The 14649-nt window shown below is 57.0% G+C and overlaps 3 protein-coding genes and 1 non-coding gene across 4 annotated transcripts; 1 reads left to right on the top strand and 3 right to left on the bottom strand.

Annotated features, from left to right (window-relative positions):
• Nucleotides 1-4915: 4915 nt before the first annotated feature.
• STE2 (pheromone alpha factor receptor) lies at nucleotides 4916-6199 on the bottom strand (the record flags this gene model as incomplete). Its single annotated transcript, XM_066781474.1, has 3 exons — nucleotides 4916-4950; nucleotides 5011-5346; nucleotides 5398-6199. The coding sequence occupies 3 exons, from the start codon at nucleotides 6197-6199 to the stop codon at nucleotides 4916-4918; spliced, it is 1173 nt and encodes a 390-aa protein (XP_066628476.1).
• Nucleotides 6200-6935: 736 nt separating this feature from the next.
• Nucleotides 6936-9413, top strand: SLS55_010083 (uncharacterized protein; the record flags this gene model as incomplete). The annotated part of the gene is made up of 1 exon (XM_066781473.1): nucleotides 6936-9413. The coding sequence occupies one exon, from the start codon at nucleotides 6936-6938 to the stop codon at nucleotides 9411-9413; it is 2478 nt and encodes an 825-aa protein (XP_066628475.1).
• A 691-nt stretch (nucleotides 9414-10104) lies between these two features.
• SLS55_010082 (uncharacterized protein) lies at nucleotides 10105-10909 on the bottom strand (the record flags this gene model as incomplete). Its single annotated transcript, XM_066781472.1, has 2 exons — nucleotides 10105-10662; nucleotides 10901-10909. The coding sequence occupies 2 exons, from the start codon at nucleotides 10907-10909 to the stop codon at nucleotides 10105-10107; spliced, it is 567 nt and encodes a 188-aa protein (XP_066628474.1).
• Nucleotides 10910-13046: 2137 nt separating this feature from the next.
• Nucleotides 13047-13145, bottom strand: SLS55_010081. The gene has a single exon. It is a non-coding gene; the product is annotated as a tRNA-Leu (tRNA).
• Nucleotides 13146-14649: the final 1504 nt, after the last annotated feature.

The following is a 14649-nucleotide window of genomic DNA, read 5'->3' as shown; positions in this document are numbered from 1 at the left end:
TTCCTTCGGATCCGACCAACGGCCGATGGGCAGTTCTGGCCAGAGACCTATCAGGGAATAGGGATCTACGTCGTCGGCGTAGATGATGTACATCCCCAGGATGGCGTCATGTAGATAAAAGAAAGTGTGTCCAACAAGTTTTTTATTTTATTTTTTTTTCCTTTTCGCGGTTGGCGCTGCTTGCTTCACCACGCCCCATTAGTGCCCAACCATGGAAGAATAGGGCCGACATGAACAGGAACCGCAACAACGCGAGAGGAGAGAAAGAGGGGGAGGATGATTATACCGAACCATGGGTTGCCGACGACCACCGATCTGTTACAGAGACAGCTCTCCCGAGACCGGAGACGCCTCCGAGCGTATGGAGATGACGCGCAGCTGAGCGTTTGCGGCAAGCCACAAAGAGAGGGGAGGGAAGAAACTGCTGCTGTGGCTTGAGTTAGTGATACAGGGGGAGGGACAGCCAGAGAGCAGAGCTAACTTACCGGGTTGCGTGGCGCGGGGCCTCCCTCCCGCCGTCCGCGAAAGCAAGCCAAACACTTAGCCTACCCGGTTTGCTAGACGGGGGTCTAGAACGGCCTGTTTCGAAACCTTCGCTAATTCTTTCTCGCGGCGGCGTCGCGGCGGCGGCGGTGGTGGTGGTGCTTGCTTCTGTTCCACTACTACTTCTTTTCCTTTCTTTTTTTGCGGTGGTGGTTTCACGGCAAGTTCGGCCATGCACGACTACAACGGGGGTGCGTGGGCGGCTTTCCTGTTGTTGGTAAAACGTAGAACGTAGCGACCATGTGGGGATGAGCCAGAGTTTCTCGAAACAGCTCTTCTATCTACTACGTGGCTCGATTTATCGTTCTACCATCGTCTATTCTATTTCCCCTAATCCAAGCGTGCATGGAAGAGCAACGGCAGAGGAAAAGAGGTGATGATCACGCCAGAAACCACCATCGCCCCGGTTTTTAGCCTTTTCCTCGCTCCGACATGCTCTACGCCGTTGCGACGTCAACCAACCTTCTTTCCGCTTGAAAAAGAGGTGTTCGGCTGGAGTTTGCATGCCCCCCGACCTATCCTTTTCAAAGTTGTGGCTAAGGATTTAGCTACGGGACCGCGTCCCCCACGTTTCAAAACAGCAAATGATGAGGACGATCCCGGCGCTCGGAGAGTTCGCTCTATCTGAGGGTTTTTCCCACGCGGCCCGAAACATGTGGCTCGAGATCGGGGTCCACAGGCCAAGGGGAAGAGAGAGAGATGGAGAGAGAGAGAGGTGGACCGGCGCGGTTGTCGCTAGTGGGGAAGGGCATCGAAAGTGTGGTTCAAGGCAAGCTGCTGCACCCCGCATTCTCGCGCCAAAAGGTAAATCAGGCCCGCCGAACCGTTTCTCGACGGCCTCCCCGCCCAAACCCCCCTCCCCCTTGGCCATTCGGCGAAAATGTGGAGGGGTGCACGAGCGGTAGGCTAGAGAATTGCTGATGCTGATCGTGGTTTTGAGTTGGGCGGGAAGGAGTGGGAAGGAAAGGGGGAAGGGAAAGTAGTGCCGCTGCATCACCATCAAAGGGGCGGCTGCTTCTTTCCTTTTTTCGCTTCGAGCGATCGGCATGCGGGGAGGAGAGGATCCTCTGCTCTCTGGCGCACAGATGCGGACGGACGACGACCGCAGGATTACTGACCTTACTGACCGGTCTATTGCTTCTCCATTCGCCTGCTGCTGGTCTTTTGCTGATGGGCAGCTTCCGCTCCGGAAACGGACATGATGAGCTGCCGATGCAACGCGCTTGCCGTCACGGGTATTGCGAGCAGCGAGCAGCCAGTGGTGAGGCTCGCTACACTTGCCCTGGCAACATTAACGTCACTGCTTCCTCTGCAGTTTCCTGTGCCTTGTCCACTGTCCGCCGTGACACTGCATTCCGTCACTCCCGTCACACGGCAGCAAAGGCCCAGGAAACCACTTCACATGCAACAGCAACAGCAGGAGAAAAAGCCTTGTGCAACCTTCAACTTTTTACCCCGCCTCGCCAGCAGCAGAGGCGAGCGAGCCGAGCGCTGATCGCCTCGCTCGTCTATTGCCATCCGCTCACTCGTCCATCCTTTGTCCCTCATTTCAGGAACTCCGTCTCGAGCCCGAGGCAGAGCCGGGTCCTCATCTTCCTCCTTGATCTGCCCGCTGTCACCTCTGCCGATCCAAGTCCAAAAAGCACCGTGTCGCTTGGTCGATCAGCGCCGCTGATGTCGGCCTGTCTTGTAAGGCTGCCTGCCTGCCCTTTTCGCGCACCGTCCAAGGTATACCATGTACCTCGCCGCCGAGGTGCGTCCGTCTCCGGTCAGCACAAGGCTAGCTAGCTAACCCCACTACGTCAGGCTATTCCTTCTCTCGGATCTTCCAAGGCTACGTGTTCAAGGGCCAAGGGGGCATGGTGGCAGTGGCCGGGAAGTGGAGTGGAGGGAAAAGGGAAGGCAGGTAGGAAGGTAAGGCCGAGAGACCGCCAGCTCCGGAGCGCGAAGGAAACGTACATGCACGTGGCAAAGCAGGGCAAGATTACTATTCCTGCTGCTGCATGCACGACGTCGTATGCATACGCGTGGTGTGTTTGTGGGGCGTGTGGGATCCGGGGCATGCTCCGCACTTTTCCTGGCCTCCCCCTGTCCATCGCCAAACAAACCCACACACACCCACGTCTTTTGCCCACCCCCCACACACACGCGCGGATTTGTGGGGATGGGACACGAGTAACCTGGACTTTCCCCGCACACGGAGACGTGTGGGGGATGGAGTGGCATGTCCCGTCGCAACTGCCGCCATCTGCAGCTGATACCCGCTGTTTCTCAACTGCTCGCGTCGAATCCGAGGTAACCTGGCGGCAAAGGAGAAGAGAGAGCGCAGCCAGCATAAAGTCAGCAATGGCTGCTTGCCGCTCCACTACCATTGGCCGGGCGCCATCGCACAGAGACGGACTGTCCCCACACACGGTCGTATCCGTTTCCTTTTTCCTTTGTCCTCCTTCAGTCCGATTGTCGCTCTGTCATGCTTCCCTTCGTCTCCCCCCTTTGCGCTGGCAACGGAAGACACGGCGTGATTCTAAAGAAAGACGGACAGGATAGAACGGGCCGGCTCTTCTCCGTCACGCGGCTTACCTATAGCATCATGTGCTATTACCCTGTTTTCTTTTATGACCTATCTCCTGCTCCATCTCTTTGGCCCCCATCATGCATGCAAGGCGTGTGCTGCCGCATCAAAGCTCACCTCACCTACCTCTGCGGTCAAACGCGGCTTTGTCCAGGTCATCACCGGAGTATGGGGAGAAGCAAAAAGGTACAAAATGATTCGGGTGCGAGGGCAACGGAGAACGGGGCGGTTGGCCCATTCAATTCGCTCGATCGCCGAGCTTGTGAGACGGTAAGGGGCATTGATGACCAAAGTGGTGAGTGAATATTATAAACGGTCATATTAATTCTCCGGTAAGTCTCTCGCTTTGCTTACCTTACTGGGCCCCCGCACGATTGGCTGCCTGCCTTTTGCTTGCCTCATTCATCTCCGCCCGCGCGCGCTCTCTCTCTCTCATCAGACGCATGCAATCGCAAACAGAAGCAGAAGGAGGACGGGAGCGGATGATGTCGTAAGGCTAGAACGCGACTGGTAGTACCGGATGTTTGGTCCGAAAGCAAGGCCTGGCCTGGTCTGGCCTGTCGCGCGCCTTCGCTTGGGGCCTTTTTTTCGTTTTTTTTTTTTCGGTTGATGATTTGCATGTATTGCATTGTTGCGGCTGGGTCTAGGTGCCGGCGGACAAACCCACGTTTGTGGTTCTATCGCCGGCTCCCTCCGCTGTGCGTCATCTCCGCGATTTGCTGGGAGGGATAGAGGGGGAAGGGAGGGAGGGAGGGAGGGAAGGATTGGCAGGGAGGGGAAACCAAGAGGAGTAACGCATACGGGAAGAGCGAACCGGGGGGTGGGAACGAGGTTGCAAGGAGCGCGGGGAGACACTGCAGGAGAAGAAATGAATGGGAGAGGAAGCTTAGAGGTGCTGGGCCGTGACCGACCCCTCCCCTCCGTGCTGCTCCGGACGGACACCAGCGTTGCATTCGCAGGAAAAGAATGGGACACAAGGCATGGAGAACGATGCCACGTGGGAGGCCATATGCCACGACAGTAAATCGGTTGCGCGCCCCCGCTGGGAATCATGCCTTTCGAGCGCAAATGGGACGGTGTGGTGCTGATCGCGAGGCTTCCCGCATCCAGCTGCTTGCGCGCGCCGGGCAAGGCTACGAGGGGCTGGTTGAAACGAGAAGGATTCACAGAGGCAGGCGAGTATGTATGTGTGGGTCGAGGCAAAGCAATACTACAACGGAGTTCGCCTGGCTGGGTTCGCCGTTCTAGTGGTAGAAAGCAGCAGCCAGCGCTTCTCCTCCGTGCCTGGCACGCGATCCCTGTGAGCTTTTTTTTTTTTTTTTTCGGAGCAGCTTCAGATGGCCTGGAAGGACGTCGGGTGGGCGGTTTGCTGCCTCTTCTTCTTCTTCTCCAGGTCGCGGACATCCGCGGGTTACCCGAGGGGGAAGAAGAAGGACGTTCGCTACGTCATCGTGCAACTTCACACTACTACTACGCGGGCTCGGCTCGTCGACAATCTCGAGCGGAGTAGTCCGCGGAGATAAGTCCGAGTCCGCCTGCCCAGTAAGTAATGTTGGTTGCAATCACGAGACTTCGTGCTGTTTGTCCTTGAGCAGTTGCGGAGTGAAGAAATGATTTGCATTTGTGCTGAGTCTTGAGATTAAAGAAGTCATCGCCAGTGGAAGTAATGCTATCCGCTACGGATGGGAACGAAAGAATTGAGAAAGCTGCTAAGAGATTGACAGAGTCGCTGGACAACAATTTACCGCGATTGTGCGTGATGTGAAATGCTGAAATCTGTGCGTCCGGTCCGAGAGAGCTTCACGGAAACACCTTGTTCATGGCCTTGCCGACCTCTACATCGCGCACAAAGTGTCAGTTACGAGCTCTTCTTCCGTTGTGAAAGGGCTTCATACCGAATATCTGGTTGGGACGGCCGTCCTCCATACTCACGCACGTCTCGTCCGTGTTGTACGTCGAGGTCGTCTTCCTGGAAGTGGGGGAGAGGGGACCATGCGAAGAGCAAACGGAGGAGTTCATCGTGGCCAGCGACTTCCGCTCGCCCGGGGCCTTCTTCCACCGGAGGCCACCGAGGAATTTGTGGTGCGCATCGTGGCCGCGTGAAGCGTGGTGGTGGTCGTTCGTGTTCGCGGAGGCCCAGACGGACGAGAGCGGCAGGAAAATGGCGACCACGGTCGGGGACACGGCTCCGATCTCGTCGTCGGTGAAGAACTGCAGGATGGAGCATGCGCCTGAGGGGTCGGTCAGTCGAGTCTGGGGTGGTTGGGTGAGTGGAGGCTTACCTGGGATGATCAGTGTCTGGGCTGCCATGATGAAGACGATTTGCATGGGTCCGAATTGCTTGAGGCCCAGGCTGCGGCGGTTCCGGATGGCCAGGCCCAGCTTGGCGCAGAAGATCAGGCTGAAGAAGCAGATGCTGAAGGTGGAGGTGATGTTTGCCAGTCGTGGGAGGTCGGGCATGTCTGCGGTGGCCGGGCGCAGGATGAATTGGATGTTCCAGACGGTGAGAGCGATGCGGCAGCCGATGGCTGTCAAGGCTACGAGGGCTGACGAGATGGTGATGGTGATGTGCCAAGGGCGAGAAAGAGTTGCGCAGACGACGGAGGCCTGCAGGATGAGGGACAACTCGATGCAGACGAGCAAAAGGAGGGTGGTGATGGCTGCGGTGATGGAATGGGCGTAGTCGGCGGCAGAGAGGCGGGAGGGATCTTGAGCGAAGTATGTGTAGAAGTTGTAGAAGCCGCTCGTGTAGAAGGTGGCGTTGGTGATGGCGCGGACGACGCTCATGAGCAGGGCAAGGATGTTGAGGATGAAGATGGGAGAGCGACGCTTGTCGTGCTTGGTGAGGACGAGCAGCAGGATGACCATGATGATGGAAGCGCCAATCTGGCTGCCCCAGGTGATGGTGGCACGGATTCCATATTGGGCCCACAGGTTGACATCGTTCAAGCTGACGCCGCCCTCCCAAGGGTTTCCGTACTGGTCGTAGATGGTGATGGTCTGGTTCCATGCATCGAACGGCGGTGCGTCAACAGCAGGCGAGTGATAGGCGGTATCATTGCCAGTGGAGGGAACAGGAGCCATGGTCAAGCGCCTTGTTTGCGAGTTCTTGATCGGTTGCAAGAAGAGTCTGGAGCGTGGAGGTTCGTCAAGAAAAGCGGCGTTCCTCATAGCAAAGGGGAGAGGAGGACAATACTAAGGGCACAATGCCGAAAGCGAAGGATTGTTTGAGACAAGTGAGTCTGAAGAACAATATCAAGGCGCACATCGGGTTAGCGCGCATTTGGTCGATGACTGGGGTGAAGTGAAACTCTCTTCATATTGTTCTCGGTGGCAGCTTTGGCCAGGCATAGAAATAGAAGTCTTAAGCAAGTCACCGGCTTGTGCCTGTGTGAGAGCTGGTCATGATACCGACTGGTCCAGAAGTTGAGGATTGCGTCCATCGGCTTTAGCAAACAATTGAATGACTATTTGCTAGGCTACGTCATGTGAGTGAAGATGTGGGTGTAACGGCAGGCATGACGGAGAAAAGACTGGGAAAATCCCAGGGAGGCGCGGTGCCGAATCGGCAAACATTAGACTATCTGTGCAGAAAAACACCTTGCTTGGGCGTGCGCGGGTCGCGTGCGGATGCAAGGGACGGCGGGGATTTGGCGATGGTGTTGAGGAGGCGGGCTGCAGCTGCGTCAGCGCTACTAAAGTGCTCCACCTCCGACGCGACAACCACGTCCACTCCCGCCTCCGCCTCCGCCTCCACCTCCACCTCCACTCCCACGCACCGCTGCTCATATGGAGCACTCTGCGCCCCACCGACCCCTACATGGCTAACAGTCCGCCGCCCTTCCTCTTCCTCCTGGTCATCTTCCTGTTCCTCTACCTCAGCCCCGATCCCCAGGCGCCCGTCGCCTCGCGCAAGCTCGACCGCGTCCTTGACCATGAGCGCCACGCCCTCGACACCCTGAACAACTCGACTTTCGGCGACCTGCTCGATGACCAGCACACCCTGAACCTGACTGGGCTCCGGAAGGACCATGGCTTCCACTGGGACCTGCTGGACCCCGTCCGCGACCGCGCCCGCGACCAGGCCGGCTACGTCCTGGGCGAAGACACCGTTGGCCTGATCGATGGGAGCAGCGACCGCCGCCCGCTCGTCTACCACAACGTCTCCGGCTTTGTCCAGGGCACCTGGCGCTCCACCAAGACCTACGCCGGCCCGCACCTCAATCTGTCGGCCATCACCCCACACGGCACATACTCCTCCGAGGAATGGACCCGCAACGTGACCTCTGCCGCCGGCGACATTAGGATACACTTTGGGGAGAAGGATCATGGCGAGCCTTGGAACACTACCGCGCGCAGACTTGTCGCAAGAGTCACCATCGGCGAAGACACGGCGTACGGCAACTGGTGGGACATGCGCCTGCACGGCTATCACCTCGAGGACTCGGGCACCATCGTGCTGACGACGACGAGCGAGAAGTTCGACGGCATCTTTGCTCTCCCGCACTTCTCTCTCTCCAAACATGCCTTCACCCTCGGCCAGGAGCTGCTCAACCGCACCCTGAATGCTACCATGGAAAAGCAGAAGTCGGGCGAGATTGACGACTTCAGCCCGTGGTCCTCGGTCGTCGAGGGCGAGCAAGAGCTCTTCTCCTTGCCGCACTGTGAATACGTCATGTACCTACAGCAGCACCCGCTACCTCTCCATCCGCTCGAGTCTTCCGCCGTTGGCAACGGGCTGGCCATGAAGTTCTTTGAAGATGAGTTGCGTAACCCATACCGCATTTCCCCGAAACTGCCCCCGGAAATGGTCATGTCCATGGTTGCCTTCTCGCCCGACTGTGGCTTTGTCATAGAGTCCAACGGCCCGCCGGACGTGTCGCCGCAGGAGGGCAAGCATCTGGTCGGCCCAAAGACCGAGGCATACGCCATCGTTGCGCGTCGCCACATCATCCTATTTGCTCTGGTGATTGGTTCGCAGCTGGTGCTTCTGGTCAGACAGATGAAGGAGGCCTCAACCCCTTCCACGAGGAGTCGTATCAGTTTCTACACTATTGCGCTTCTCGCTTTGGGAGACGGCTTCACCCTGTTGGGATTTGCCTTTGTAGGCATGTCCTACGAAGCCATCACCCTCATTCTCCTCGCCACCGCCTACGTGGCTTTTCTGTCCGCCGTGTTTTTCGGTATGGGCTTCCTCAAGGAAATATGGACCGTTCAATCCACGGAGCGCAGCAGAGAGGAAAGGCGAAGCAACGCGGCTTCTACCCGCCCAACACCCGCTGCCACCCAACCTGGCAGCAGGAGTGAGACGCCACCAGCGCAACCATCCGTTCCAGTTATTTCGGCAGCTGGAGCTGATACGCTACCACTCCCGGTCACCGCTCGTCAAGCCATAAACAGTGGAGCTACGCCAATCATCGTCCCTTCGGATCAAGACGTCGACGCAGAGATCGCCGAAAATGAGAACAATGCGAATACCACGGACAACGAGCGGTCTTCGCGCTACGGGTTTGGAACGGTCTACTTCCGCTTCTACCTCCTGCTGTTCGGCCTCGTCTTCCTGTCCCTGCACGCAACCACGTGGCCGTCGTCGCTGCAAGCGGTTTACAGCACCCTCCTCATCTTCACCTACTTCTCCTTCTGGACGCCGCAGATCTACCGCAACGCCATGCGCAACTGCCGGCGCGCGCTGCGCTGGGACTACGTCGCGGGCCAGAGCGTGCTGCGCCTGCTGCCCTTCTACTACCTCTTCGCCTACCCCGGCAACATCCTGCTGCTCAAGCCCGACCTCACCTTCCTCGCCGCCCTCACGGGGTGGGTGTGGCTGCAGGTCTGCGCGCTGCTCAGCCAGGAGCACCTCGGCCCGCGCTTCTTCGTCCGCGAGAGCTGGGTGCCGCCCGCGTACGACTACCACCCCGTCCTTCGCGCCGACGAGGAAGGCGCCTGTCTGCCGTCCGGCGGCAAGGTGCTGGCGGGCGAGGACTCGGGCCTGGCGAACTCTTCGTCCCCGTCGGCTTCGAAGGCGGGCGAGTCGAGGGATAAGGGGAAGAAGGTGTTTGACTGCGCCATCTGCATGCAGGACCTCGAGGTCCCTGTCGTGCCGGCTGCCGGGTTGAGCAGTGGGGGTGATGCGGATGGTGGTAGCGCGGCTGCGGCGGCGCTGTCCGGAGGCTTGCTGGCGAGAAGGGCGTACATGGTTACGCCGTGTAGACACATCTTCCATAGCGTGTGCTTGGAGGGCTGGATGCGGTACCGGCTGCAGTGCCCGATTTGTAGAGAGACGCTGCCGCCGTTGTAGATACGTAGATAGATGGCTATGTAGATATCCTTTGGCTTCGTACCGGATCGCTTTCGAGGATCAGTTCAAGATACAAATCTCTGGCGTCTTCTCGCACTGGATATTGATTCCTCAGGCATTAATGTCTATTCGTTACTGCTCAATCATGTTTTTCTTCAAGTCGTCGCATTCCTGCCTTCTTTCTCTCTCCATCACAATTTTTCTCGAATCCCAATACCACACACCCTCCTCCTCCTCCTCTTCAGCGTGACGACGACGACGACGGCGATGATGCCGCCGCCGCCGCCGTCTTCTTTCTGGCGAACGGATGCGCCTCGGTGTTGAAAACGTAGTCGTCCAGGCTCACCGCGCCCGGCTCGGAGAAGAGGAGGTAGAAGTACTTGAGCGTGCCGCCGGGCCAGAACGACTCCATCCGGTCGGATTTGGGCGGTTCGTCGTCGGCAACGCCGCAGTCGTCGAGCCCCGCGTGCGCGACGGCCGTCCTGGTCAGCCGCACGATGTTGGCGAACATGGTCCAGGCGCGCTCGCGGAGCGACTCGTCGCCGGTGATGCGGTGGAGGACGAAGATGGATTCGATGGCCTCGGGTCTGGAGGGAAGTCAGTGGGTTGGGTTGGTGGTGCTGGGCGCGGGAATGGCAATGCTCTGTTGGGAACGGTTTGAGGCGGGGGGAGAGAGAATGCTCGTCACTACTCACCGAAGGACGTACCGGGCGTCCGAGATCTTTGTGACGCCCCGGCCCAAATGCTTCTCCTGGACAACGGCGTTCGCATCCACCGCCGCCGCCGCATCCTCGTTCCCCTCCTCCTCCGAGCGCGCCTGTTCCTCGACGGCACGAAGCCACCTCTCCTCGTCCCAAGCGCATCCCCCCTCCTCAGCGCCATCACCACCATCGCACGGCAGAGTGTACATGGTCTCCGGCATCACGCCGTTCGCGCTGATCTCGTAGGCCCACAGGCAGCCCTCGGTCAGCCTGCGGCCGACGTCGACGTCGTCCGGGACGTCGAACAGCTTGCCCGCCAGCGCGAACATGCCGCCGGCGAAGCAGCTCAGGTGCTGGTTCCGCGGGTCCCGGTGCACGCCGGATGCTTCGTCGGTGGAGACGTCGCCGGGCATCAGGATCGGATTGTTGTCGTTGTCGTTGTCGCCGGGTATCGTGGGGGTGTAGAACAGGTGTTGCTTCATCGGGGCGGCCGCGGTTTCGAAGAGCTTGCGGTACTGCGGGGTTGCGCCGCCGAGGAGGGCGTGTTGCTGTTGGGGACGGTGTGAGCGAATGTTTTTTCCTGGTTGATGCTTGCTTGTTTCTCCCCTCGCGTCTCTCTCTCCATCTCTCTTTCTTTTTTTTCCTTTTTCTTTTCTTTGACACCAACGGCGAAATAAAACCCAAGCCTCTTACCTTCGGGAGATACTCGTACAGCGAATCAGCCATGCCGCCAATGGTAAACGAGTTCCAAGCCGTAAAATCGAGATCCCTGGCATTGACGGCAACCGGCCACATCCCCGGGAGCCTCGTGCGGTTCTGCTGCCCGTCAAAGACATCCATGACACGCTGGGCGGCGTCGAAAAAGCGGAGGTCGCCCGTCAGTTGGGACAGCCGCGTGAACTCCAGCGTGAGGGAGCCCATCTCGGCCGAAAGCGCGGCGTCCGAGGCCTCCTGCGGCTTGCCGTCGGCCGCGTCCCTGAAGTTCCATCGCGTCACCGGCATCCGGTTGGGCGTGTCGAAGGCCGCGTACAGCATGTGCCCGAGCTCCCACGCTTTCTGGAGCAGGGTGGGGTACTGGCCGTCGCTGACGTCGTACGCGGACAGGAGGCCGCCGAGGTGGCGGGTCGTGGCTTCGAAGACGTTGAGTTCGCTCAGCGTGCAGGTCGAGAAGTCGATGGCGTTGACGGCGGCGACGGCGTCCTCGAAGTCGGGCTTGAGGTCCATGATCCAGAGAGTGTCTGGTGATGTTAACACTGGTTGAACAGCGAGGGAAGGTTTGGGATGAGGCTACCTAGAGAGTCGACGAGGGTGGCTGCCCAGCCACCCAAGGTATCGCGGCTGTCACCGGAGATGGGTGCCACTTCGTCCTTGAGCCATGCATGCTCTTTGTACCCCGTCCAGGCGTGGATGAACTCTGCCTTTATCTGATCAAGGCGTTCCAACCGCACTTTCCGGGCCTCTTCCGGCTCCGGCGGGAAGTCATGTTGTATGCGGGGAATCTCCGTGACGTCCATGGGGATGGAGATCAGAGATTCTACCGGATATCTCTGCGTAATCTGGCTCCAATGGAATCTGCCATCATCCGATTCAATGAACACGGGTTTCGTCTCTCCCCCCTCAGCTGTACCGTCCGCGATGGAGCTGAGTGGTAAATTGTATGTAGGCGGCAAGCTGCGGATGAAAATGAGAAGTACGGCGGCAAAAAACGTGCAAGGCAGCAGTAGCTTGCGCGGAGATAGCAGCGTAGTTAGCAACATGGTGCAGAGACCACCAGCAGTAGGGACAGAATCAAGCCAACCTGTGGACTTGCGGTTTGTTTTGTAGCCCAAGCGCTGAACCGCCGCATCAGATCGGGGAAGGACAAGCTGTTAAGTGGCAAGCTGCCCGGCTCTCAGGGGCCGATTGCGCCATCATTGTAGGTCCCAGGACTGTGTATCAATGCTGCTTTTGCTCAGGTCTTGGTATCGACGACAAGAGTTAAGCGCGCGGAAGTCCGGCACAGCGGGTTGACGCCGCCATGCGGCACGGGTCCTGATCACCCTCATCGAGCATTTTGATTGGGCCATTTCAGGGCTTCCAAGGAATTCTTCCAGTTCTACAGACCACTTGCCTCCCGGGGATTTGGTACGGTTCGGGGCACTTGCAGGTCGGCAATATTATCCGATTTATGCGGGCATTATAATTGGTGTGGTACGCCACCGATTCTTGTTGCCTGGTTTCAGCTCCTCTCAGACATAATGCGGGCATCCTTTCTCTCAAGAATTAAGTTTACGTTTTCTCTTCTGCAACTGAAGCAGTGAATCTACTAGCTTTTTTGGTCCACTGACAAAGACAGATGCAACGCCATTCAACTACAATAGATCCAACACTCGATTCTGGCAACACATAAGCGGCTGTTTACAAGTCCCGATAGATTTCAAGATGAAATGACAGACTGTCTAATGGTTCTCGCCCACTCCCCCGCTTCCAGGAGATATCAATATTTTGGTCGACAACTCCACACTCAAACCATCAGCATCATGGCTTTCGAAGCCTCCCATACCACCCAAGTAGGCCATGTGGTTCACAAAGCTGCATACCATCTAAAATGTCAATCTGCCGAGATGCCATCCCCAGGCCTTCTTATTTTCGTCTCGGCCGCCGTCGCCGCGGCATTCAACGTTCATTACCATCAATCACTCCACACTCAACCACCACTGTCCACTTCTGCATCAGCGATGCTAGCATGTGGAGGAAGAGAGAATACAAATCCACCTCATCGGAACAACCAGCCAATCCCATCCCTGATAACCTAGTGCAGCACTCGGTCCGGTCCGGCCATCGGCCCGAACTCTCTCCGCCGACGCCATCCAAAAAAAAAATCTCTTCCGACCAACCAACCCACACTTCCCTCCCAAGCAAAGAAATGGCAAAAGAGGAAAAAAAAAGATGTTGATGAGGACGAGACTCGAACTCGCGCGGGTTGCCCCACCAGGAAACTTGTTAAGCTAACACCTTAACCTGGCGCCATAACCAACTCGGCCACCTCACCAATTGATAGGCAATCTTGAAGTGAATTGGGCATTCACTGCGCGATGAAGGTGTACCTCAGTGAAACCCTTATATAGGGAGGTGACTAGCAGTAGCAGGTCGGTAACTGGTAGTCGGCTGATGCTTGCTTGCTTGCTTCCTGTCCCTCTTGAGTACTTGGGTCCTCACAGCGTTGTCGCCTTACCACGCCACATGTCTTCTGTGGACGGAGGAAAGACAACGAGGAGCGCTCATATCGGCCCCTGTCATCAGTATCGAGGACATGAAGGGAATACCTTGGTCTCATTCGTCGTCAGGGGCCGAGGACGCTGGTAGGATGGGAAGGGTGGGCTTTCACATGCAAGAACCTTGATGAGCTTCGTCAAGAGATATTGAGAGGAATGGCGATGAGAGAGGAAGACACGCTGTCGATTGGGGCGGATGGGCCCCTCGGGAGAGTGTGGGGAAGTGCGCTGCGGAATGACGCAATAATCTTCCGGCCACCAGAGGGTTGCATGATTCAACGATGACAAGAGCCCGAGAGGTACTTGCTATTGAAAGTTCTTTTAACTAAACTATCCTGTAGAAAGTCTGTTGCTCCTTCGTACTTAGCTATTGTACAACCAAAGTGATAGGGGGAGGGGAGGGGAGTTCAAGGGGAAGAAAAGAAATTTGTTAGGTGTTCTCTCGTGTCGAGATAAAATCCAAACGTTAATTTGTAAAAGACATCGGTATCATTGCAACGTTCGATTACCAGCAGGAAACATAAAAAGAACAGAAGAACACAAAGCGGAAGGACTCTCGCCAAGCACTACTCTTACCAACACATGAAAAGCAGCACATACAACATGTAGCGGAAATCCATCAGCTCGCACTCCACATGTAGACGAGTATGTTTAATCTCATGACCGTCACAACCTTTTCCATTTCTCCCACCACCGCAGATGCATCCGACAGTACTGAAAAGGAAAGAAACCAGTTCCCAAACATTCCCAAAGGAAATCCGCGTGCACGCTTTCCCCTCACCCATCCGTCCCGCATGTCTGCTCCACAAACCAGAATGTCCGTTACATCCACGCAAGCAGATTCGAGTCGAAACACGAGTCGAGAGAGGAATAAGAAGCCCTGGCGCTGAAACGCAAAGATGAACAAAAAAGCAAAAGATCCCTGATCCTATCTCTAGATGTTCCCTTCTAGCATTCAGCAGTAGCAGCGGCAGAAGGATCCCACGTCATGTCATGATGCCAACTCGGCCATTCTGTTTCCTTGACTCATTGGACATTTCTCATTCTCTGGGTGTTTTGGTCATGGGGTGCTTCTGTTTTACGGCGGGGGGTATAAGCCGGTCGTGACTACTTTTTGCTGCACGCAAAAATAAAAGTGGACTCCTTCCCTAGTCCCTTTTCCTTTTTCCTCTCTTTTTAGTTCAATCTTATCTCAGACCATCCCCTCTTGTTCACAAGTCCGTCCTTTGAGCCGTAAAGTCCCAGAGCATCTTGACGAGGTTGTCCGGGAGCGTATAGAGG

Source organism: Diplodia seriata, assembly GCF_021436955.1.
Source record: "Diplodia seriata strain FDS-637 chromosome Unknown scaffold_11, whole genome shotgun sequence".
Taxonomy (NCBI): Eukaryota; Fungi; Ascomycota; class Dothideomycetes; order Botryosphaeriales; family Botryosphaeriaceae; genus Diplodia; species Diplodia seriata.
The sequence above is the reverse complement of the archived record's forward strand: the minus strand, read 5'-3'. Positions and strand labels throughout refer to the sequence as shown.